The sequence below is a fragment of the Myiozetetes cayanensis genome, unplaced genomic scaffold (assembly GCF_022539395.1).
Source record: "Myiozetetes cayanensis isolate MyiCay16 unplaced genomic scaffold, myiCay2020 scf22, whole genome shotgun sequence".
NCBI lineage: Eukaryota > Metazoa > Chordata > Aves > Passeriformes > Tyrannidae > Myiozetetes > Myiozetetes cayanensis.
In genome coordinates, this window is record NW_026087434.1 from 3,576,552 (window position 1) to 3,602,011 (window position 25,460).

General features: G+C 45.2%; 1 protein-coding gene across 2 annotated transcripts in view; it reads left to right on the top strand.

Moving 5' to 3' along the window:
• Positions 1–1,032: 1,032 nt before the first annotated feature.
• TEX2 (testis expressed 2) overlaps positions 1,033–25,460 on the top strand; it is a 41,603-nt gene continuing 17,175 nt past the window's right edge. The window contains exons 1-3 of one of the 2 annotated variants that reach the window (XM_050319102.1): positions 1,033–1,136; positions 17,303–18,957; positions 24,854–25,054. In XM_050319102.1, the coding sequence (XP_050175059.1) occupies positions 17,329–18,957; positions 24,854–25,054 (1,830 nt within the window). In that variant the 5' untranslated portion in view covers positions 1,033–1,136; positions 17,303–17,328. Of the gene's footprint in view, positions 1,137–1,443; positions 1,591–17,302; positions 18,958–24,853; positions 25,055–25,460 lie in introns of those variants that run through there. The other variant, XM_050319103.1, reaches the window with a different exon arrangement.

Consider the following 25,460-nt stretch of genomic DNA (forward strand, 5'->3'; position numbering starts at 1 on the left):
CTGCAATGTGAAGAGCAAAGCAGTTTGAGTGTCACTTGCACATCCTTTTGAACTAGACTGCAAACCCATGTATATAATGCCTGATATAAAAGGATGCCAAACCGTGGCTGAGCTAAAGCTGCAGATAAGGCAGGAAGCTGTTTGAAAATTATAATTAGGTATTTAACTCTTTGCTTTAGCTAGTTTGGAGTAATTTGAATTCTGCTCACGTGTCCCACTAAATGTTGGCTCGTAAATAAATTACTGTTGTCTCATCACCTTATGATGTATCACAAATTTGAACACTGGTATGAAATACAGAGTCTGAAAGATCTCATAGGATTCTTTATGTTTCGATTCAAACTGAAATTATTAAGAATTGACACAGCCAAATTAACCCAAGGGTGAGCTAAAGAAACCTGGGCAGCCAAGGCCAGCGTGAGTCTGACCCGGTGTAATGTTGTAATGTCATGATGAACTGCCCTCAGAAGCAACAGCAATTAAGTGAAGGGTAAAAGCAGTGGTGAGGCTGTAATTTACTGCAAGACACCATTACTGGGAGAACAACCTTCTGACACAGAGAATTAATTCTTTTTTCTCCCTGTGCGCTACTAATTGGTAAATACGAAGGGTAAATAAAACGACCTCTGCCAGGGCACGTTTCCTGGGCTCGCTGGGTGACAGACGAGGATTTCTGGCGAAGCGTTCAGGCACCAGCTTTGCTGGCCGCACACACACACACTTCCTGCAGCGGCCGCTCCCCGCACGGCGCTGGCAGCACAAGCCGAACCCCGTGTCCTGGAGCCGCCGGGTTTATCGGGGCGGCCCGGCAGGCTCGGCCCGGGGGCGCGGGGAGCGGCCGTGACCCCGCGCGGGCCGCGGGGCCCGTTCTGCCCGTCACCGCCACCGGCCGCCCGAGCCCGATCGCCCGCGGGGCCACCTCGCAGCCCGCGGGTCCCCCTCTCCCAGTCCCCGTCCCGCCCCGCTCCGCCCCGTCCCGCCCCCCGGCCGGCGCTGCGGCGGCTCGGCCAGGCCCGTCCCCCCGCGGGGCCCGGATCGGCGGCGCCGCCGCCTCCCCGCCGCTGCCACCGCCCGGCGCGGGCTGGAGCCGGGCCGGGGCCGCGCCGGGCAGTGCCATGAGCCGCGGCTGAGCCGAGGTGAGGGCAGGGCGGCCCCGCGCCGGCCGATGCGGCCAGGGGGGAGCGGAGGGGCCGGGGGGGCGGTCGGGCCGCGCCGCGGGCGTGTCCCGGGGCCGGGCAGGGCGATGGCGGCCGGGGGGACCCGCCGGGCTGAGGGAGCCGAGCCAGGACCCGGCGGCTGCTGTGGCGCTGGGCTGGGCTGAGCTGGGCTGGGCTGAGCTGGGCTAAGCTGAGCTGAGCTGGGCTGGACTGGGCTGGGCTTAAGCTGAGCTGGGCTGGGTTGGGCTGAGCTGGGCTGGGCTGGCCTGGAGCGCTGCCCCCCGGTGTGGCAGAGCCGGGCTGAGCCGCGGGAGCGGTTGGGCAGCAGCTGCCGGAGTACGAGCGACACCTCCAGAACAAGCGGCGGAGGAAGCGGCGGCCGCTCCTGCGGGAGCAGGGGCAGCGTTTCCAGCTGGCTTTTTTAGTACCAAAGGTTTTCTGTCTCCTGAAATTGTTTTCTCTCCCCGGTCGGCTCTCTGGTTTCTGCTTCTCTTTCCATTCCCAGCGTCGTTTGTGTGTTGCCTCTGTTGCAGTTCAGTGGCTGAACCCGTGTGCTGTGTCTCCTCAGCGTGTGCTAAAGTTCCTTTTTCATGTTTGTGCTCAACTTCTTGGTGATTTGTGTCTCTCAGCAAATGTCTTGAGGAATTGCTGTCTGTAATTTCAGGGAATTAAGTATACAGCAGAGATTCATTTGAAGTTTCATATGCGACCTAAGTATTGTAACTGTAAGATAAATTAGAGCAAGACTTCAGTGCTGTAAGATTATCTTCTGTTAAGATGCTTTGTCATACTCCTCTTTCAAGATGATATTGCCTAACTCGGGAAAACAAGGCAGGCTCACAATTTCAGGAGTGTGCACTTTTACAGGAAGATGTAGCCTTTTTTTTTACTGTTAAAATAACTTCATATTCCTAAACTGAGTAAAATTCAGGCAGTGTGAGTACCCTATTCTCTGGATTGAAAATGGACTAAATTAGAGATAAAAGCACTTTAATTTAAGCAGAAGAAAGTAGTGTTTTTGATGTTAGAATTGACTTTTAAAGGCTGGCATTGTGTTGGTTTATGATGTATGGGAGGTTACTGTTCTGTCTGACTTCAGAGCTGATCCAACAAGCTGCTTTGTTGTGGGTGGCATATTAATTATACTCCGAGTAGGTGCTGAGGCTTGAGGTAGTGTTTCTGAGGCAGGACAGGGTAAGGTGAGTTCTCTCTGCAGTAAAAGACCAAAAAGTTAACTCTGTGCTCAAAGATGGCTCTGCTGGGATATGGTATGGGAATTGTCCTGGTAAAGGGAACATCATCTCTTGTGAGAACATCATCTTTTGGTCCAGGCAAAGAACTTAGTGAGATATTGCCTTTATTTCAGAAAAAAAAAAATCAGTGAATAAAATTCAAAGTTGAAACTTGAAGAAGGACACAGCCCAGTAAAATACATACATTAATTGCATCTTTCTTTTTGCATGAAAACAACTCTTGAGGAGTTTCAGATGTTAATAGCGAGTGCTTAGTTGTTTCTAACGGAAGAACTTCTAAAACAGCTGGTTTTCAAAGTGAAGAATGTGGAGTGGGAAACCCTGACAGGACACATAATGTTAACAATTCCTCTGTTGTGGCAGGTGTGTAAACAAAGGAATGGGAGATACAGAAACCTACCCGGTAAATAGAAGATTAATACAAATGAAATAAATTGCAAATCACGTAGCTAGAGGACTGAAGATGCACTCTTGCATTCCAGTAGGTTTTTAGTTGGCAGATTTGTGCCTGTGCTGCTCTAACCTCACCTTTCTGTGCAATTCAGCCACATCCCTTCCATGAAGTCAGGAGGTTTCTGAGAGGCCACCAGAGTGACGTTGTGTGGGTGTGCAGGTGACGAGTCACAAGCACGGCACAGGACACACAGGACATGTTTCCTGTGCTGCTGATCCCTGTCCTGCCCTCAAAGAGCTTTAGCCAGTTTTGGCCTGTGAGATGAGTAAATTGTGGTGCTGAATGTGCAGAGTGTAACTGATACCTGCCCAGGAACTGAAATAAAATAAAACAAAGGCTATTTATTAGGATAAATTGTAGTGAAGGGGAGGGTACGTAAATTCTGGACTTAAACACAGTTTTGGAGCTTGGAAAAGTCCCTCAAATTTGGATTTTTATTCTTTTTCCTTGGTAAGCTAGAAATTGTGGTATCAGATGTCCACAGCAGTAAAGCTAATTCAGTGTGCTCTGAAGCACTTATCTGTGAATAAAGGCCTTCATGTGCTAGAAACCCTCAGTGCCCTAAATGAAACAATCAGATGACAATGTATGTTGGAAAAGAAGGGTGTGATGCAGGCTTAGAGATTAGAGAAATAAAGATGAGAGTTAATACTGTGAGCTGTCAGGAGCGTGTGCTTGGTATTAGGAGAGAGGCATTCAGAGGAGAGAGAACACTGGAAATGCAGAAGGGAGCCACGTGTGCCCAGTAAAAGAGATGGGCATTGACTTTTTAAGTAATGTGAAGTGGACATTAGAGAGGATGTGCTGTGCTTTCCAGGGGGAGGACAGTAGAACAGTGAATTACTGAGAGAACTGTTGATTAAAAAAAAAAAGTACCACTCATTGTAGTAGAGGATTGTGCTAAATGGTTTAAATCCACAAAGTAAAGGGTTGGGTGTTTTTTGTACGATAAGCGGTTGGATTCATCTGCTTTTCTGGATGTGTAGGACAAAAATTGCAATTATTGTGTCATAAAAGTACATGATCAGCAGTTCTTGACAGAATTGTGAGTTATGTCTTCTGGGACAGTTGAACTTCTTTAATGCTTCTGTTAACATGGCAAGCTTGGAGGTTGGAAGTTGGAAAGTTAATAATAATTGATCGAGGTCCCATTTCCAGCCTGGGGCAACAAGACTTGAAGATTGCACATTGGTGGGAATGTTAATCCTCACCCAGCAGCCTCAGCCCCTCGGGAGCGTTGGGAGGGCTGGGCTTTGACCACCTGCAAGGAGAAGAGTTCTGAGGTGTTGAGTTCTTTACCATCACCTTCATTCTCTGGGCACTCAGATCTGTGGCCTCTGATGAAGCCCATTGTTGGTGCCTTTGGAGAGACATGAGAACAGAATGGTAAAAAAGCAAGATCCTGCCAATCTTGCCTTCCTGTTCCTCAGAACTCCTACTTCTCTGTTCATTACCTTTCTCTCTCTTTATTTTAACTCTCTCCTCTCCAGACAGCAGGGTGTGTTACTCTGCTGTGCAGAGTCCAAATCAGTTGTGAAGTTGGTGTTCTAAAAGAGGAGGTGACTGATGGACAAGGGATAACAGAAGATCAATAAACACAGCCAACAGTGGTGTTTTCCCATACAGGTCAGGAGGGCAGAGGAAATGAATTGGGTGTGAACCAGGCTTTAATATTCATTACCCAGGGTCTCAGGGGGTTAGAAAGTGCTGTGCTCCCTGACCCCGCTGGTGTTGGATGACAGGGATGTCCCGTAGTGCTGTGAACATATTGCATGTCCTGTCAGTGCAGGATTGTTATCCTGAAGCTGTGACAAGAGGGGATGGTCAAGCTTACAATAGGATCTCTTAAAAGAGTATGAAAATGGATCTTCAGGAGCTGGGCTGCTCTTCTAGAGGATCTGCTTGAGCCTGAAAAATCGTTCTGTTGGGTTTTAGTAGCTGAAGTAAAGACTGAGAGCTGTAAGACTGGAGCCTACTCTGGATTTCATGTGTTTTGTTTAAATTATATGTCAACTGTAAAATAGGACTGCAAAAATATAAGCACAAACCAAGCTACTGTCTCTTTTGGCAGGCTCAAAGAGTGAGTGTTGTGTGAGGGAAGGGAGATGGTCGTGCTCCCACGGGTGTGTTTGGGAGAAGGGTTAGGGAATGTCACCGGGCATGGGACACCAAGAGCAGACAGCGAAAGTTGTCCGAGTTTGGCACTTGCTGTCCCTTGGCTTAGAGCTGCAGAATGTTCTGTGTCGTCAGTTCTGAAACTTGGGAGTTTCCAGAAGCTGGATCTGCCAGGGATCCGAGAGTTCCTCTGGCTGAGGCCGGGATTGATAACAGCAGAACATTGCAGATCATTCCCATAACCCTTCCCGACCACCACCTCCCACCTCTTGTTCCCGTCTGCCTGCCCAGAGTGCCCAGTGCAAGGGGATTTCTGCTCTGGGTGCCTTCCAAGCCAGGCAATTCCATTCTTGCTTAATACATTCCCGTCGTGCCTGGAGGGGCTTCACTTTCTTTCCTAATTCTCTTGTGTAAGGCTTGGGGTTGATTACATTAATAAATGTACTTTGGTGGTAAATGAAAGTGATCCCTACGATTCTTGCCTTGTTTGTAGCTGCTGTGAAGTTTGATAAGGCTTATCTTTGCAGGACCTTCTCAGGAGCAGTTCTTTTTGGCTAATAATCGCTTTCACACTTCTTCCTTTTCAACTTGACTTGAAGTGGCAAACAAAGGAATTGGGAGAGGGGGAAGGAGCTAAGGGGGAGATAATCCTAAATGTCCATCAGCTTGAAAATGTGCTGGTTAATAATAAAGGCTTTGCCAGGTCTTTAATAAACCTGAGCAAATGCGTGACAACTTCACAGAAGTACTTTTATATAAAAGAAAGAAAAAATTCCTACTCTTTCTATGTTATTTTTAGTGAATAACAAGAGATGTGGATGGAGAAAGGACCAGCTGTGCATACAAACTATCTCCTGTTTTGTAATTCCCTTTATTCCCTGTTATCATTCCCTTTATGACAACAGGCTGAGTTTCCCCAGAAGCCTTAACACTGCTGAGAGGTTACAGGCAAGCTGAAGAGCAGTGCCTGCCAGTTCCAGAAAACTCTTGAGTGTCTCAAAAGGTGCATTTAGAGGTGTGTTGTATTAAGGGTATAAATGTTTGGCTGTGTGGATCTCCGTTTCTTTTGTCACGCAGCTTTGAGATGTGGGTTTGGCAATTGGTTTTGAGTATTGAACAGATTGTATGAACCCTTGCTTTTCTGATGAGTTGGGACAACTTTTCCATTTCATTTTTACTGGCCATCTTTAGAAAAATTCTAGCTAGATATTTATTTTTCTTCCTATCAAGTCAAGCAGAGCATTTACCGATGAAACCTGCTGTGGGTTGACTGTTTTGTTGTGAGTTTCTGCTCACAGAAGGGGTGAGATGGGCACAGTGACTTTGGAGCCTTCTCCAGTCCCCCAAACCCAGTCGGTCTGAGCTGTGTGTCTGGGCAGCTCTCAGGCTGTTGAAGAAGGATCTGTGAGGGTCACACTTCTCACTCCTTCCTGGAGAACCGAGGGGTGTGGAGGCCGTTCCTCAGCGGGACAGAGAGGAGTTTGGCTCGGGGTGTGGTGACAAGTGCGGGGTGGAAAGATTTCCATCCACGTCTGGACTTCCACTTGCACTTTGTTCCGGTTCCCCCAAAAGAGTTGCCAGTGTCATCTCTGGAGCCTGTCATTGTACAGAGCAGGGCAGAGGCAGCTCCTCAGGGATGGGAGCAGCTTCCTCTCCCTTCAGTCATCACTGGTTTGTCACCTTATCCTGGAAGACACCCAGGAGCTGCCTCCTCTGCCCTGACCTCTCAGCAATTCAAAGCCCCGTGGAAACACCCACACCCTGACAATGAGCAGGTGAGTATCAGCTCCTCACAAACCTGCTCACAGTGCTTGGAATTCAGAGCTGCCTGCCTCCCTTTGATAAACAAATGCCTGGTGGATTAATTAAGCATGTGCACAGGAACATTGCCCTGTGCCTGATTGCAGGAGGCAGGATATGGCTCAAAGGCACTTATTTCCCTTTGCCCTTTGGAGTCCAGCTGGTGGCTTTTGCTGTTCTTTTATCTCCCAGCAAAGCGAGACCTTAAAATTACTGAGCTAAAATTCATTTCCTTGGAGCTGCTGTAATGACACTTCTCTTTCTGTGCATGTTTGTGCACAAAAAGTAACCATTTCTACATTCACTCTTTATCGAGTGCTTCAGACTACAGACATTATTTCTGAGTGCAGTGGTAGAAACCTTTATGGTGCTGGAGGCATTTGCTGGACAAACATTACACTGATAATACCTGGTTATTGAATAGCAAGGGATGAGAAAGGGAAGATTTCTGGCATTTTTTTACAGGGGAATAACTTCAAAGACTGACAGCACAGAGCTTGCAATAATACTGCTTGAATGTAAAGTGGAACTGGGATTCTTGAAAATCCAGTAATTTTTTTTTAAGCTCTTTTCTTCATATTGCACCGTGAATTCAGCTGGCAACTGGTGAGTTTTGGTGTGTGTTCCCACAAGACACCCACCTTTTGACCTTTTTGCTTTTCAACCTGTGTGGTTGTCAGATGAAACTCCTGGAGGCTAGCTATGTGGATTTAATGTTTGCAGAAGTGAGATCCGTGTGTTGTGTGTGTGTTTTACAGCTCCACGTGTGGCTGGTCAGAATTCAGTATGTGCTTCTGAAACAGAGACCTGGAGGAATGATTTCATTTTTTTGCAGATGTCCATTTTACTGCCCTACCTGAGGTCTGCTTCCCCCCGTGTCTGCGTGCTGTGAGTGGATTATACCACAGAGGAACAAAGAACTGTTTTTCTGAGTGGAGAGAAAACGAGCAGTGGGTCAGAACACTGTTCAAGGAATGCTGAAAAGTTCACAAAACTCTTACTGAACTTAAACCTTTTAAGGAGAATTTTTTTCCTCCCTGAATTTCCCATTGGTGGCCTGATCACCCGGTGAAAAACCATGTTGGGGCAGGTCCATGCTGCTGAGAAGAGAGGAGAGCTCTGTTTGTGTTCTTCCCGATCTTATTTTGTTTACTTTTATTTTATTTTTTTTTGGAGTATTCACATGACAAATTATCTTTTCTAGGCATGTTATCACTACCCACATTTGGAGAGAGAAAAACAGAGTAGGAAGGATCCTCTCATGTCCCTGTTGCTGAAGTGTGTGGATTAAAGTGCTTTAAGGGGCACAAGGACCTCGCTTTGCCATCGCACCGGGGTGGTTTTATTCTTCTTTATGAGCAATATCGTGTCTTTTTATCTACATTGATGGGAAATGATCATTTTAATTAAGAGTGCCAGCAAAAGTTGTTTTTCTTTCATGCATCTACCTCCCCTGGTTTCTTAGCAATTAGGAATAAAAAGCTCTGTGGTGGGAGGTGCTCATCGTTTCTGACTCAGTTGGTTTCAATGGAGTCAGGCCTGTAAAGCAGCTGTTCAGGGCAGGGAATCTGCAATTGACCCATCAGATGGTGCAGTTAAAGTGGATCACAGCTGTTAGGAACGGGAGTTCCCTCCTTTGCTCCCGAAAAAACCGACACACAACCCAAAACCCAACCATCAGAAAGCTTTCATGTATTAAACTGATTCATTATCTGCTGCTCTTTTCGTGTCTAATGCAAGAAACAGGGGGTGCAGATCGAGCTGGTGGCTTTGATGTCAGGGCTGTTTGTGGCAGGGACCTCTTTCATGTTCTGCATAACAAAGTCCAGGGAATATTCTTGCCAACATCTGCCAGTTAATAGGTTTACATCCTGAAGTGTTTGAAGCTATAAATACTGTGTGAAAAATAAGAATATACATTTAAATGAGAGCACACGTGGATGTTTGTGCCACATGCTTTTTTTGCCTTAACACTTTCATGGATTTTGTCAAATATTTGAATATACTGTGATAGAATAATGAGGAATTCTGTCATTGCCTCAGCCCTGTGCACTTGAGTGGGTGTTTTTGTGTCTGGCTGTCTCAAAGTCCAGCATTTCTGGACTATGCTTACATCACCCTCTAATTCCAAATTCATCTTTTAAGAGACAATACTGAAATGCATAGAACAAGCTCTGGAAGCTTTTGACAAGCTGAAAAACCCCCTTTATGTCGTGACAGTCAGTTGGGAAGCTGGGAAAGGCTGGGTTGTGTGTCCTGATGTTTTTATTTGAGCCTCACTTCACATCTCTGCTCACCGAGGGTTGTCAGTGTTCCTGTGTCGTGTGTTTGGTTTGTTCTTTTAATGTGCAAACCCCTCTGTCCTTACAGTGATACAAATCCTGGTTGTTTGGGGCCATCTGAGTTCCATTTGGGTGTCTTGGATGTTCTGCTGCACTGTGTCCTCCAGTGGGAAAGCTGCAGAGCTGCTGAACTTCTGCATTTTGGTTTCTGGTCTTTGGGGTGAACAGAGATGTGGATGAGGTGATCAGAGATGGGGATGAGGTGATCAGAAATGGGAATGAGGTGATCAGAAATGGGAATGAGGTGATCAGAAATGGGAATGAGGTGAGTGCTGCCTCAAGCAGAGAGAGGTGTCTGGTGCTTGCCAGTTCTCAGTCTGACATTTCATCTTCCTGCTGTTCTTGGGACAAGGATTCCTCAGACTTTGCTTTACATTTTGTTAACTTTCTGTGGATCCTCCTGTGAATTGGAAGGTAAAAGCATTTTAAGCCTAGAAGCTGCCATGAGTAGTTTGAGATCTCTGCACAGTTCTTGCTAGAACAGGGTGTGATGACAATGTGGTTCTCAGTCCTTGCTGCTGCCATTTGAAGGTGTCAGTGGCTCTGTATGATCCTGCCCCAAGTGCTGTGTGAATTGTGAACACTTTGCTCTTCAGTGGGGTGAGCTAAAGCCAAATTTTCCTCGCCCTCCTAACAGTACTGAAACTCAAAATAACGTGATTACCTGCTCAGGGCTTCCAGAGAACTCTGGAGTTCCACTCCATTTCCTTCCAAAATTAGATCACAGAGAGCTTTTTTTTGTTCATGTGGTGCCAGTTTCTGTCTCCTGCCTTTGCAGTTGCCAGGTAGCATGAAATGCTGGGAATACCTTTCTGCATTCATTTCTCATGGAATGCAGTGGCAGGCAAGACCACTCCTGGCATGGAGCACTGGCAGGATTGCCTCTCTCAAGTGCTGGGAGTGATATTTTTGAGGAAACTTTGCAGAACAGTCTGACTTTTGGCTTCAATTACTTTTGTCCCACCACTTCTTGATCTTCATAGCAACTCTGAAAGGACTTGCATGTTGTGAAGTCCTGTTTATTGACCTTTTCCTAAGCTTTTCTGTCCTCTGGACCCTCTGGGGACTGGGCTTGCAGAAGCTTCTGAGAAATCCTGGTCTGTTCTAAATGCAGTTTCTGCATTTATCAGACACTTTTCCTTAGGTAGGTGAGGTGTAAGGAGGTAAATAAATATAATAAGGTGCCCTCTAACAGAAGTTTTCTGTGTTAATAGTTGCAGCTTGCTGGGTATCTTCAGGTACCTTAGGATAATTAATTTTCAGGTGTTAGGCACAACTGCCTCTATAGTTAGGTGGGAATACTTTGCTGTTTGGATTGAATGGAGCTCTCCTCCTTCCCCTGGACAATTTAGGCTTTCTGAAAATAGCCTTGCTTTGATCAGTTGTCTTGTTCTGTGCCAACTGCTTGGGGAGCCAAAAGTTGAAATCTTTCTAATTTATTTTATTTGAAGACCTGTTACCTTGCTGCTTAGGGCCAAGTATTAAATGCTGTAGTCCTGTTTAGTAATAGCAGAGAATCTCCTCTTCTCTAATTCTGAAAACAAAGAACCCCTGATTGTGTCCCACGTTTCATCCTGGCAGGTTAAAAAGCCATAAAGCACCTTGCCTGCTGATCCTCTGCAGAACATGAAATGAAAATGAAGGTTGTGCACCAGAAATACGAGATTTGATCAATCATTAAAAATCCTGGGAGGGGAAAATACCTCTTGAGATACCTGGGGGATATTTTGTAAATACCTGTAGATTCTATTCCTTTTTTAATGATCTTTCATCACTACATTTTACAGGAGGACCCAGAATTTGACCCACTAGCTGGTGCTCTGTGCATCTCACCTGGGCAAGCCTGTTTATTTTTAATACCTTTTCTGCTGCTTTCATATGATGGTTGTTTTAACTTACCAGCTTTGCAGGTGCTGTGAATATTGCCTGAATTTTTTTTTGGTAATGAAAGGAGCTTAAATGTGAAAAGAAGTCCTTGAATGCTCCTTGTTACCTGTGGGCACTTTCACCTGTGGATGTGCCTTTGCAGTGCTGGGAAGAGGAGCCTGCAAGGGCTGAGCCCTTTTTAATTTGGGATCCAGGGCAGTCTCTTTGGCTTCGTTTTGGGAACGTGGTTTTCTGGGAGTCACTCGGTCAGAATTTCCCCTGAAGATTTCAGAGTGACCTTTCATTTAATCAGAGATGTGGGCAACGTGGACTAATCCAGGGAGCTTTTAGATAAGCTGTTATCAGATTAATGAGGAGTTGATTTTTTTTTTCCCCTCCACTGAGATAAGAGGGAGTTCCAATTCTGCACAGTTTTATGTTCTACCTCACCATTTACCCTTTCCACAGGATGTGACTTTTTATGTGTAGGCTTTTCATGGTTTGTTGTTACAGAAATAAAACATCTTCTGCTGAGAGGGAGAACTTCTGCAGCACCAGAAGATTCTGATTTAGCCTTTCCTCCCTCTTAGAAGAGAACAAACCCACTAGCTGTATATTTATTGCTCACAATTGTAAGACCATTGGTTTTTTGGGTTGGTTTTTTTTTTAAACTCACCTTTGGCATGCAAGGATGATTCTGAAGCTTCAGCCAGGCAGTGCAGCAGTTTTGGAGAGGAAAAGTGGGAATAGCTGGCTTTAGGCTGGGACAGAAGTTTGCCCCTGAGTTTGCTCTGGTGTTAATGTGTCTATTCCTGAATCCCTTCCTGCAGGAATTTCACATCTAGGTCTGTAAATCCTTTTTTTTGGGGGCAAAATCACCAAACCCCTCCTCTCCCCCTGCATCTCAGATTTTGGAGATTTAGTCATTTCCTCTATCATATATTCCTCTTTTGGCTTGTTCTGGGAATTAGTAAAAGGTCCCTTTGAACTGCTGAGTGTTAAATGTTTTGGAAGGAAGAGGTTCCACTTGTTGCCTGCAATGACAAGTGATAAAGAAACAACAGAGTTCACAGGAGCAGAACACGTGAATGGACAAAGTATCATGGACCAGAATTTGTATTTGTTCTCGTTGTACCAACTGGGAGTGAATGTTCTTTAACATAATTACACTCTGGTGCTGTTTGAATCTCCTCCAAAGAGCAGAGCTTTGCTTCAAAACTTCTTTTATTTCTTCTCTTAGGGGACACGTTCGATTCCTTACAAATCCTGCTGCGCTTCAGCCTGCAGAAAGTCATGAAATAAGAAGAAATTAAATTTTTCTGAGTTTCTGCTCAACCTTTAACAGCTCAGCTTTCTGTGTTTGTCAAAATTAGACCCCAGTGCAGCTTTTAAAGGTTTTGGTGTGAGTGATGTGTCATGGAAGGAGAACAGGAAAGAATAACAATTATTCTTTTTATCAGTAAAGGCAGAGAAACTAATGTGGGAGCTGACCTTTCTCAGGTCTTTGGGGAAGATGTTAATGTAGAATAAACTCGCTCAGCTGACATTAAACGGTTTTTATTTGTTTATTTTTGAAGCACTGTAAATACAAGCTTGTAGTTGGGACCTTATTTTTGAAGGCTCCTTATTTGCCATTGCAATTTTCCTTGACCTTTCTGTCCTGGCCTTACAACACAGGGACACTTTTTTGTCCCTCTGATAGGTTTATAATTCTCATTACAAGTGTCATCTCATTGAGAAGACTCTAAAATCTTGCTTAGGATCTTTTTTTTTAAGTATCACTTAAATGCTGATTATTTAACTGAATTGGTTCTATTTAACTGAATTGGTTCTATTGAACTGAAATTGGTAAAAGCATTTACACAAAGTTGTATCTTTTTTTTTTTAGTGAAGTTCAGAGAATTCCTACAGGAGGTGTTTTAGATCTTAACCATCTTAGTTGTGACAACCTGGGTTACCTCTCTTAGAGGTGTGTGCTGTGTGTGCACAATATAATCCTTTCTTTTAATACTATTTACTACTGATACCAACTTTTTCATTTGCCCTTGGACTTAAACCAGGCTTTATCGGGGTTTTGTTCCTCTTTCCCCCTCCCTCTGGATCTCAAATCCGGTTGCACGAACCTGAAAGGCGAAGCAAAAACTTCCTTCTTCCCGCTGGAAAGCGAGGTTTGAAGGAGTGCCTTTCACTCGTGCTGGGCTTGGTTTTGAAGGACCTGAAATGAAGACTTGCAGCTCTTCAGAGAAGGATTTGTGTCTGCTGCTGAGAGCTCTGTTACTTATTTTAAAGAGGTGGAAAGAGTTGCAACAGTTTTCCCACATATCTGGGTGTTGGGAGGAAGATAACTGGTTGAGTCTCTGGTAAATCAAGTGGAATCTAAAATTTCTGGGAGCAAATATGGCTTTCAGAATGTGTTGGCCTGTGCAGGTGTTCCCAGTCCTGGAAAGATTTAGGATGAAGTCCCGTTGTGGCATTATCAATAATCAAATGAGTGGTTTCCTGAACAGCATTTAGGGCTTGTTCTTCTGGCACAACTGGCAGATACAGGGGAAAGTATGACAGAGCTGTTTAATATCCTGCAAGGATTTTCCTTTACTTAGGAGGAAAGGAATTTCTGTTTTGTGAAAAACACATTTTTTTGGGTCTGTGTTTAGTAGCAACCAGCAGGGAAAATACGAGTGTTGAACCCTGCTGGCCACTTTTGTGAAAGCATTTTGGTAATACAGTGTGCCCTGTACCCTTTCCCCCTCACGCAGATGTTGCAATAAGTAATAGCAGTGTGATTGGAATAGCTGGCTGCTGCAGTGCATGTGAATTTAGTTACCCAATCGGGGCTGTTTCTCCAGCTGAATGATTATGAAAGGTGTTGAGTTGCTCTCCTGAATACACCTTAATTAGGAAACGTGGCCAGGTTGAACTGTGGGTAAACCGAGCGTGGTGGGTGCAACTCTGACCTTTGAAGTTAGCTCCTGGTTTGCTGCTTGGCGTGTTGGCTGAATCACTTATGAAATTGTTAATGTGAAAATAATTGCTGTGCTTCCCACTGCAGGGTTTGCCAGTTCAGGACAGGCTGGGCACAAGGACAGGCTGTGGGTGCTCAGCTCTGCCTGCTGCAGATGAGAGCTCATGACACTGGAGTGACACTCAGAGAAGGTGCCATGGCCTGACCCCCACCAGCCTCTCCCTGGGTGTCCCTCTTCGTCTCCAGGTGCCTCCTGGAGCGTTGCAGACGTGTTGTCACCTGGGTGAAAACACATCCTCGGGAAAGGGCTGGGCAAGGAATGTTTTCTGCTCCCAGTTTGCTGGTTCACTGTTTGCTGCTGCAGCTTTGAAAGCACTGCCTGTAGGTGAGGATTCTGAACTGCTGTGCTGTGGGTGATGGGGATGCAGTGCCTCGGGGTCACAAGTGGAAATGGCAGCAGTTGGTTGGCAGCATCTCTCGTTCCACCCTGCAAAAGCATCCACTGCGGGGGAAAGGAGTTATTTTCTGAGCAGCCTTCTTCCCTTCCAGGCAGAACTTCATGTTTTGAATCATTTGCAGCCCGAGGATCTGAGATTATTATTATTATTATTCAGATCTGCCTGCCACATAAATAAAACTGGTACCTTGCATCTTCAGAATCAACAACAGAAAAGCCCTGAAGAGGCAGCCAGAGGAGGTGGGGACAGTGTGGCCTTCAGAGGAAGGCCCAAAGCAAACCTGTGCTTGTGCAATGTGGTTTGGGGTTGTGCCACTTCAGATGGGCAGGGAATGTCAGGTGTTCAAACAGGTGAGGAGTAGGAGAAAGGGGAAGCAATGAGGGAGGAAAATGGAGCCAGAAATCAGTAAGAAGTGAATCTGTTAGAATGATTTAAGGCATAAAAATGTGCGGTTCGAGAACCTGATGAAATATCTTTGTTATCGAATCCAAAGTGAAAGAGCTGTGCTGGAAAAGCTTTTCAGCATCTCCTTGGAAAAAAAACAACAACAAAACAAATAATGAAAAAAAACCAACCAACAAACAAACCCCTAAATCCTTCCCAGCAGAACAGAAGCTGTGTTCAGGAAGGGTTGGAAACGTGGTTTTATAAGACATAATTCACGGTGTAGTAACATGCTTAGGGTAGGCAAATAGTGGCTAATCAAGAATTTCCTTCCTCTCCGTGTTAACCAGTTAATCATGATGTTAAGAAAGTCTTGCTTGTTCAGTAAGGAGCACAATCTCTTTTCAGCACATTTGGTGTGTGCAAGTAAAGTTCATCTGTTTCAGGTCATTAGCGCTGCATTAGCACAGCGAGGCAAGTGGTGTTTAACCACGAGGTGATTAACTGCACCCTGCAAACACAGAGCCATCCAAACCCATCAGGTTCCAGCTGATACAAAATACCACGCTGAAAGTGCTGTTGGGAGGGAAATTTTTCACTGTTTTTGCTAAATTGTTGATACATGGTTAGTGCCAAATGGCAGGAGAGAAGGGGTCATGCTGATGCCAACAGCATCCTATGCAAGGGGTTTTTTTTGGGGGGGGAGGGGAGTGGTGATTTTTTTTCTTCCTGAGTGTATAGTGTTGCAATATTTGCAGATTTATTTATTTGTTGCAATTTCACAACTGGCACAAAGCATTAAAGGTGTGAGATGGCTGGTGGCCCAGCACAAGGGAAGGGGAAAGGATATTGGATACATATCATGTCCAGTAGCAGTTTTTTTCCTCTCCAAAACAAATTTGGGTGCATTTATCTAAAAAAAATGGGGTAATTTGCAGGTTGAACTCCGTGAAATGGAACTGTGTCCAAAGGCACTGTGGGTCCTGGATGCTGGTGCTTCCCAGGTTGCTAATCCGACAGGGAAATGAAAGACCAAATTTCTCACCAACTTCAGCACTCACCAAGTTGTGTTTGCATGTGACTGATAATATACAACCTGATTGGGAAGTGCACAAATGCTCAAAGGAGCAAGGAATAAAGTAGTCAACCGTTTAGGAGCTGTAAAATGGGCAACTCTAGCGAGTAGGAAGTTGTGGGCAGATATTCCCTCCTGTTCCAGCATTGCTGGATAAGCTGAGTAGCAGAGATCTGCTGTTTTAAAATGTTCAGCCCAGCTTATTTTACTGACAGGCTAAAAATCATTTACATGAGCAGCTCTGTTGGGAAGTATAAAGGGCTGCAACCTTGAGTGGGGTGATGATGCCGAGCAGGTGGCCCAGCCTTGCTGGATAATACAATCTGATATCACAACTGTTTGTGAAGTGCACATTTCTTCACCGCCACATAATCCTTCTCCTGAGCTGCTCTTTGAACGTCAGCAAAGGCCTCTCATTAATTCAGCCTGACAGTTTGATTACAGCATTTTAACAGCTTCTGAAAAATAATTCAGTTGCTGAAGTAGTAAACTCGCTGTCTTGGCGGTGGAGATGAAGTGCAGCCTCACAGCCGGAGAGGCAGAGCCAATCCTGGAACTCCTCATCCTTCTCTGTGAATGGTCATCGGTGCTTTAAATGTGTGGCATTTCCTCTCCTTGTAAATATATGCAAAGTCCACTTTCTTGATCAGTAAAGTTCTTGAAATGACGTGCTTTGTGTGAGGAAGTTTTTTACGTGTTCCAGACCTTCCTCTGGGTTTCAGATCTGCTTGTGTTAATTATTGCCTGCAGAAGGAACTGAGAGCCAGGAGTGAAGAATCTCGGTGTGTTGGGGTGGGATGGGGCTTCTGGAACTCAGAGGTGCATTTAGTGGGGAAATTATGGAAGTGGTGCTTCAGAGATGAGCTGTGATTTCAGAACACTTGAAGATAATTTTGGCAGCTTGTTAATATTGCCATTTTGTGCTATGTGGAAATATGTAGCAAACAGTAACCTAGATCTGTAAGTCTGAGCAAAAGTATGTTCTGCTTGGGGTTTTTTTGATGTTTTTCCTACCTAGAATTGTGTCATTCTTCCTTCAGGATCACCTTAAGAGGGTCTACAATGCTCTCCATGCCTATCCATGATTGGCAATTGTCCTAAGCCTGTTTTTCTCCCTGTCTTCCTTTGAATCTGTCCTTGCATTCATTGGTAATAAAAATGAGATATTTAAGCAGATGCAGAGGAAGTGTTAACTAAAATATAGATATGTTTTATGCAATGAAGTAAATCCACAGTACATTTCTTTAGTATCAGCCCGTAATTTGACCAGACAGCTGTAAATCCAGTGAGATGGAGAGTGTCCAGAGCATTTTAATTTTCAGCTGACTGACCTGTTGTTATAACCTGTCTCTTGTGTTTGGCTCAACACTTGAAAATAAGGTATTTGAAGGGTGGAAAAAAAATGCATTTAACACAGTACTACATTTTCTCCCCAGACTCTGACACATCTCTGGAACCTGCAATGACAAGTCGGAACAGTAGCCATGCAGAGAAAACTGGTGAAATGTCCTCAAAGCAGTCAACACCAAAAGTGCAGGTCCAACGATCTGTCTCCCAAGAAACCATCACTATTCATTTCTCTGCATTTGGGAAGGAGGAAGAAGAGGAGGAAGAGGAGTTTAAGGAGTTTCTTGATGAGGAACTAGATGACCAAAGCATTGTAACAGCACTTGAAGCCAAGGAAGACCTCTGCTTTGAGCATCCCGGCCATGACTCTTCTGGTCCAGCTACCTCGCTTAACGTGGCCAACTCTGCATCACTGCTGTCCTCATCACCTGCAGTTGTGCCAACTGCAGAGACTGTGACGCTCTTGGATTCCCCTTCTGCATCCCGAGTGTTCAGTGCAGTGCCACTGGTCCTGTCTCCATCGTCACACTCATGTCACACGGTTGACGTATCAGGTGCATCTGTGGCGTATCAGGTGGGATCTGTGGAGCAGAAATCCAGCCTGTCGTCTTCCCCATCCTCGTCCCCTTCCAGATCTGCCGGGTCATCCACAGTTTCCAGTTCCAAGCCTTTTAAGGGGTTAGTCAAGTCCCTTTCGACAGATGTGGAACCCAAAGAACCCACCCCACCGCTGCGACACAGGCAGTTGATGAAAACCTTGGTGAAATCTCTGTCTACAGACACTTCCAAACAAGAGTCTGAAGCTGTGTCTTACAGGCCACCTGACTCGAAACTGAACTTGCATCTGTTCAAACAGTTCACTCAACCTCGAGCTACAGGTGGTGATTCTAAAACTGCCCCCTCCTCTCCACTGACATCCCCCTCTGACACCCGTTCCTTTTTTAAAGTACCTGAAATGGAGGCTAAAATTGAAGATACTAAAAGACGCCTTTCTGAGGTGATGTACGAGCCTCTTCAGCTGCTCAGTAAAATAATGGGTGATGAAAGTAGTAGCCACAGGCCCAAAGCCTTATCTTCAAGTGCTTCAGAACTCTCAAACCTTTCCAGTTTGAATGGCCATTTGGAAAGCAATAACAACTACAGCATCAAGGAGGAAGAGTGTGACTCGGAGGGGGACGTCTCTGGAGGTGACTCTGGGAGCAAGGGTGATCAGTCCAAGGCTGCTGAGGAACACGCAAGAGAGGCAGAGACCCCGAGCTCTCAGTCTTCAAGCACAAAGGACGTGAGTTTGAAACCTTCACTCGTACTTGAAAAATGTTCGTTGTCTGCACTGGTGAGCAGGGAGGATGAGGAGTTTTGTGAACTGTACTCTGAGGACTTTCTCTTGCTGGAGGAGGAAAGCAAAACTGATAAACCTGCTGAAACTGTGGTGGATCCCGAGATGACTGAGGAAACCGTTACCGTGCTCAGTAGTGAAGACGAAAATAATCTGGATGTGCAACAGCCTAAACCACCGTTGAAAACTTTGTATGTCTTAACACTGTTAGTCTATGCTTATTTAATTATCCCTCTCCCTGGCTACTTAAGTGGACTCTTACTTGGAATGGCCCTTGGATTTATGGTAGCTGTCTGTGTGATCTGGCTTGTTACTCCACGTACTCCCGAATATCTCAAATTTCGTACAAGTGTGAAGAAGCGGTGCAATACAGGAGCTCTGGACATCAAAGAACCTGAAATACTCAAGGTGAGGTCATGGCATTCTCTGTGTGTTTGTGGGCTTTGTTTTGGGTAGAAGGAATAAACTGGATTTGTTCTGAAGGTGTAAATGAGCTGAATTATCCCCGTTGGTAAATAGAGTTCCTTTTCAGGGTCAGGTGGCTTTGGCAGGGGCACAAATGGTTTAGTATCCGAGAATATAAGAGATTTCAGTGTCTTTAAGGATTAGTGGAAAATGGAATTTCTTCAGAAGTAAAAGGGCAAATGGTTTTGCTGATGGATTTGAAATGATCCATCTGAATTACTGAGAGCAAGTAGTGTCAGAGTTTGGTGTGTGAAAGAACATTTGTTCTTGAAGCTGCATTTTGGGGGGTGTATTTTGTTTCTGGGATGTTTTCCTGTCTAGGCAGTAATTTGTCTTGTCTGTTCAGCCTAAGCAGAGTCAGAAGCTTTGTGTTCAAGTGCAGCATTGAGAGCTGGAGAGCACGTGGGATTCTCCTCAGACATGAGCTAATTAGGGTGGGAGGAGGAATTACAGTTCAGCAAAACTTGTGCCTGAGAGCTGGGTTTTACATGAAGCTCTTAGCAGAGTTATCCTCCCTCCTCCTTGCCCTTCCCCATCTCCATTTCTTGTTTGGACAATGCAAGTTCAGTTGGGATCCACCACTCGCTTCCTTCAGTGGTTTGTGCTTGCTGTCCCTGCCCTGCCTCTCCTCATCTCCATCTGGGATGAATTCATCTTTTCCCAAGTGCAGAATTCTGAGCAGTAAAGCACCTGCTGGTTTCTCATGTGCTCCAGAGGCGTTTCAGAGTGACAGTGGCACAACCTTCACCTGACATCGCTTGCTTAGCAGGGTATTTGTGTAAATATTAAACTGAGCTTTCTGAAGATGCATCTCCAGCTGTGTAACAGCACAAAGGTTGCATGAATTTAAATTCACCCAGTGTTGGGTATATGCTGGAGAATCTATGGTGCATTTACAGCTAATCTCATGTATCTTTAGGTAAACTGAAAAGTTAGAGAAATGAAATGCAAAATGCAACTTTTGCTGAGTAGAGGCAGCAATTGCATGTCCAGCCCTCACTCTCCCTTGGTGTTCCCTTTTTCCCTTGGATGATACAAACTGTGGTCTTCATTTGCTGTTGTGAATGCAGACTGGGCACTCCTGGCTGCTCAAATGGACAAGTCTGGACAAGTTTTCAGTTCTTTCCTTCTTAGTTGGGTGCTGAGACCCTGCATATAAATTTTTCTCAATCTTTGGAAGCTGGTAAAGGTCCTGATGTTCATCACTGGCTGGTGCTCAGCTGTCTCTGAGATGTTCATGCTAGTCAGGAACCTTTAAACTGTATATTTTAATGCTTTTATCCAGGAGATACATTTTGTGAGAATGGCTGTAGGCAGGGGAATGAACAGTGTGGAGAAGTCTGTATGAATGTAGATTAATGGTTTTTATGACCTGACAAGTATTTTTGTGCTCATTAACACACAAAGTAACTGTCTGCAGTATGTAAATGTTTCAGGATTTGAAAACCCAGCTCAGTGCCCATATTGTAGTGGAACATAATGTAATGTGATTTAGCAGATTGCAAGTTATTATTCCCACTTCATACAAGTATTTTCTATTTGCATCTGTCAAAATGAGTACTGGACAGTTTCGATCCTCTGAAAAAAGGAGGTAAAGACTTAATCTGTGGCAAAACTCAGGCAAATACAGGAAAATGAAACTTGATGCTCTTGCATAAAGATGTTTTTCTTCAGAACTTGTTGGTCTTGTATTCTGGCCTGGCCTCCTGTCATGCAGTCATGATAAATGCCCTGAGTAAGATCCCTTCATGGGGCTCAAGGACTTGGGGATTCTGCCAAACTGCTGTCAAGTTATTTTTTCCAAGTGTGTGTGTGTGCATTCTCTCTTCCCCCATGGAAATAATGTTTGAGAAGTTTGCATTTCCCAAGTTTCAAAAACTAGTGGAAAATTCCCCTCAGCAATCGCTGAAATGCTTGAACGTTGTTATTGTCTCCCACTAAATTGTTCATGTCTTTGGGTCTGGGGGAGAACATCCCCCCAAGCAGAAAATGCACAACCCCCCTGCATCTACACTGCATGTTTTCTTACCTGCTTAGTCTTCAGTTCTCTGGCTTCCTTTTCTTTTTTTTTTCTTTTTTTATTTCTCTGCCCACATATTTTTTTCTTCTTTCCTCCATTAGTCTTCCCTTGTTTCCAAGTGTGCATTCCCTTGTGTTGTGCTGGCTGATCCCAAAGGTTTTAAGTAACAGCTAAAAGGGGAGTGATAGATTTACCCTTTCCATTAGAAGGAACTTTTAGGAGAGCACAGTGGCTGTGCCTGCTGGAGAAATGAAGCTTTCTGAGCCCCAGCTCTGCAGAAAGAGGAGGTTTTTTATCAGCAGCTATTCCTGAGTTACCATCCAAGGGATTTCACGTTTGCCAGTGGCCTCTGACAGATGAATGTGTGTTCCAGGAAAGGTGATGGTTGCTTCTGCCACCTCAGATCTTGTCAATAATGCTCAGAAAGTGCCTTACATTTTTGCTCATTTATCAAGCAGAACACTGTTGCAGTATTTTTAAATAGTGGCAATGTGAGGGATGCAAATAGAATTAGTGTGATTTGAGTGATGATTGTATCATTTGATAAGAATGGATATTAATCTGTTAAAATCAGTTTGGGGACAGTTTTGATTCAGATTTGGAATTGCGTTGTGGAAGTGCCTTTTGCTGATTCTTTTATTTACGTATTTGAAAATATCATAAGTAATGATTTGAATTTATTTCTCCTTGCAGACTTGGTCTGTGCCCCAAACCCTCTGGGTCCTTTCTTAAGGATCTTTTTGCAGTTCCCCCCATCAGCAAGTGCTGACCTTTATAAAGAGAGATCACAGGATCAGTGTGAATGCCCAGCAGCTGCACAGCAGCACATGACTATGGGCATTGTCCTCCCTGAATTACTGAATTTCTTACTTTAACAACTTCGCCAGCACAAAAAAGACCCATCATACAGTCACTCCTCTCCTGCACAAGGAAATCCATTGTTGTTTCAGTAGTTTGGGGGAAATTTATCTGTTGTTAGCACGTTATGGTAACATAACTTCTCTGTTTGGGTGCATTGCAAAATGATTTCTGTGGGCTGTGAATCTTTTGTTGCAATTTGGTTTTGCAAAAAGAGGGGTGGAGGTGTTTCTGCTGCAGTTGTTCTTGAAGTGCAGGAACTTTGGGATGACTTTGGGGGTTTCTTGGATAACCTTCTCAATGTTTTCTTTTAAGCTAAATGAAACAATTTACAAAACTGGAGATCACTGACGTGAGAGGGCAGGTGGTGTCGTTACCCCCTGTAACACCCTGAGATAAAATTCCTGCAGCTGCCACACATTTTCAGATTCAGTAAGAGAGTGAAGAATCTTCACTTGGAGAAGTATTAATGTTTCACTCTCAGCAGTGCAGTGTTTCTCTGGAACAAAATTAACTTGAAAAAACTTCCTTAGAAATTAGGAAACTAAAATTTTACCTACGAGGAGGGTTTGTAGTAATGTAGTTTGTTTCTCTCTCATCCTGACTGTTGTCTGAAAATAAAACCTTAACTATTTGAATCAAAACTTCTGTATCTCTTGGGTTTTGGGCTATGTCTCAGATCCAGGAAGCAGCCACTCTCCTCCTGGTACAGAAATCACTGTGTGGGTTGCTGGTTTAGGCAGTAAATGTATTTATCTTCTGTTGGTTCTAGGCTTTGTCCAGTACCTCTGACAGCCAGAAATCAGGGTTGAAAGTCTTGATGAGGTTCTCCAGTTGCTGATAAGGTGGTGGTTGTGCTGTGAGAAGCATTTACACTTCCCTTGGGTGGTTGTGAACAGTGAGCAGGGGAGGTGGCACCACAGGGTGTGAGCACTGGGAGTGTTTGGCAGGTTGTGCAGCTAATCCTCTTGTTGGAAGTGGAAAGCCTGGGCACATGGTAGGGCTCAGAAAAGCAGGAGGGATTTTTTTACTCCTTCCTGTGGCACGTGGCAGTTGAGAGAAGGATGTGCTGGAAAACTCCAGCCGGTTCCGTGCCAAGCAGGGCGTTAATGGATCGTCAGGTTTTGGGTACCACGCGTACCCCAAAGTTCCCAGCCCTCCTCCTGTATAACCTCACAGCTCAGCAGAGTTAGAAAAAGGGCTCGTGGCTAAGCTTCCTGCAGAGATCCACTTTCCAAGGAGCCCTTTCTCCCTGTGCCAGCTGCTGGGGTGTTTGGCTGAGCTGCCTTGCAGAAGGAGGCAGCAAATGTCCATGTGTGCACTTGGCCATCTGCAGGCTCCAGACCGCGGTGTCTGAGCTCGGAATAGCTCGCAGTGCTGATCCGGGGGCAGGTGGGAGTTGCTCCAGAGATCTCTGGGCCATATGGATGGGCCAGCTCCACGCAGAGGGAACGGCTCACCATGGCTTTGGGCAGTTCACGTGATGTCCTTGTGCTTCACTGAGTCCAGCTGGAGTTCCTGGCTGAAAGTTAATTGCTGTCTGCTCAAAGATGCCTTGGCTTAAGAATTTCTAGGAAGGAGATGGGATGTGCTCAGAAATGCATCATCCCTGCTGAGCAGAGCTTGATGGCTGATGGAAACCTCTGCCTTGTGCATTCTGCTGCCTGTGTGGTGGTTGTGTAGAACCCCGTGCAAGCAAAGAACCCGGACACAAAGCTGCCTCAAAGAGTGTGCCCTGATTTCTGTTAATAAAAGAGGTAATCTGCTTTGGAGCTGAGCAAAGATGAATGACTTAATCTTCCCTGAACATAAAAGAAATGCTAATTTCTCTAGGTTTTTAGGGTTTGTAGTGAAAGTGGAGCTCGATGGTGGAGTAAGCACAACGTGGATATCACTGTTACTATGGCACCTAAGAAAGTGTGTGCTGTCTGCTGTAAGGAACTGTGGCACTGAAGAAAATGAGCATTCAGATAAATTTCACATTTCTGTGTGGGTGGGTGGAAACTTTAATAAGTTGGAATGTGGCAGTAACTTCTGGGTTGTTTTGGTAGTTACAGCTGATTGTTTGGAGGAACACTGGGGTGCTCATTCAGCTCTCCCCACTTCCCCCACTGTGCTCAGCCAGGTGTTGGTGAAGATGCCACTTCACTCGCTGTTGACATTGATGAACGTTGAGTGTGCTGAGTTTAAGGCTCTGATGTGCAGGTAGAAGCAATTATCAAAGTATGTGGTGGGGCAGGTTGAGAGGAGGGAAACTTCTCTCCCTTGAATGAGTATCGTGGCTCGTCTTCCGCCCCATTTCTCATCCTGCATTTCTGCAGTCAGATGTCAGAGACAAGGAGTGACATCATGGGCAGAGTCAGCACTTGCAGGCCTGTTCCAGCAGGGCTGGCTGGTTTGTTTGCTGTTGCTTTCACTGCACAGAAATGAATTGAATTTAATCCACGTGTGTGACTCCTGTGTTGTAGCGGGGCCCTTACACAACACGTTAAACGATCTCCAACGGTGATGGTGCATGAAAGCAGACTCCATTGTGGTCTTCCACTGAGCCCTTAACTGTGGGTGATGGAAACGTCAGAGCTGTCTGTAAGCTGACAGGCTGTTTGCTCTGCCTTGGCTGTTGGTGATTAGGGTGTCTGTGCTTGCTGGGAGCTGCACAGCCCTCCTGTGCCTGCCTGGTGGCTCTTCCCAGCATCCTGCACGTCCCCCCGTGGTTCCTGGGGATGAGGTGAGAGCACCCTGTGCCACACATACAAAACCAATTATGTGGCACTGTCCTCATCTCATGCTCTGTCAATTTGGTGCTGCCTCATTTGGGGCATTTACTGCCTCGTTCTGCTCCTGCAGGAAGCGAAACAACTTCAGCAAAAGCCTGGATAAGAATTTTAAAGCTTTTATGCACGTGCTGTACTTGGTTTTCCAACAGCTTAAAAGCCTGTTAATGGGTGTTTTCTTCTCTAGGGATGGATGAATGAAATTTATAATTATGATCCAGAAACGTACCATGCCACGTTGACTCACTCTGTGTTCGTGCGGCTCGAGGGAAGCACCTTGCGACTCTCCAAACCCAACAAAAACATTTCCAGAAGAGCTCTGTACAATGAGCCAAAGCCTGATGTCACCTATGTCAGCCAGAAGATTTATGAACTGACAGAGAGCAAGGTGAGTGTGCCTTACTTACACCTGATTTTAGCAAAGAACACTTTGCAACTCCTCTACCTTCATGTTCTGTCATTAGGTCAACGAAACTGTTGTCGTGTCTAACTTGCAAAAGGTTGTGCTGGGGAGGAAGATTGAGCAGGATTTAGAAAAAAGGGAAAAACAACAAGGGAAAAGCATGGTTTTTTTTCCTCTGTCTGTTCAGAGCAGGAGGTAACTCGTGGCAGCTCAGACACTCGCTCCCCACACAGGAGATTACTGCAGGACTGTTCTGGGGGTCACACCGAAATTCATCATCTCTGGTGGTTGTCTCTGTGCCAAGGCAGCTCAGACAACATTTGCTTTCCACTCAGTGGGGGAACATACACTGTATAGGAACGTGAAAGGGGAGAGCAGGAGGTGGCTGGAA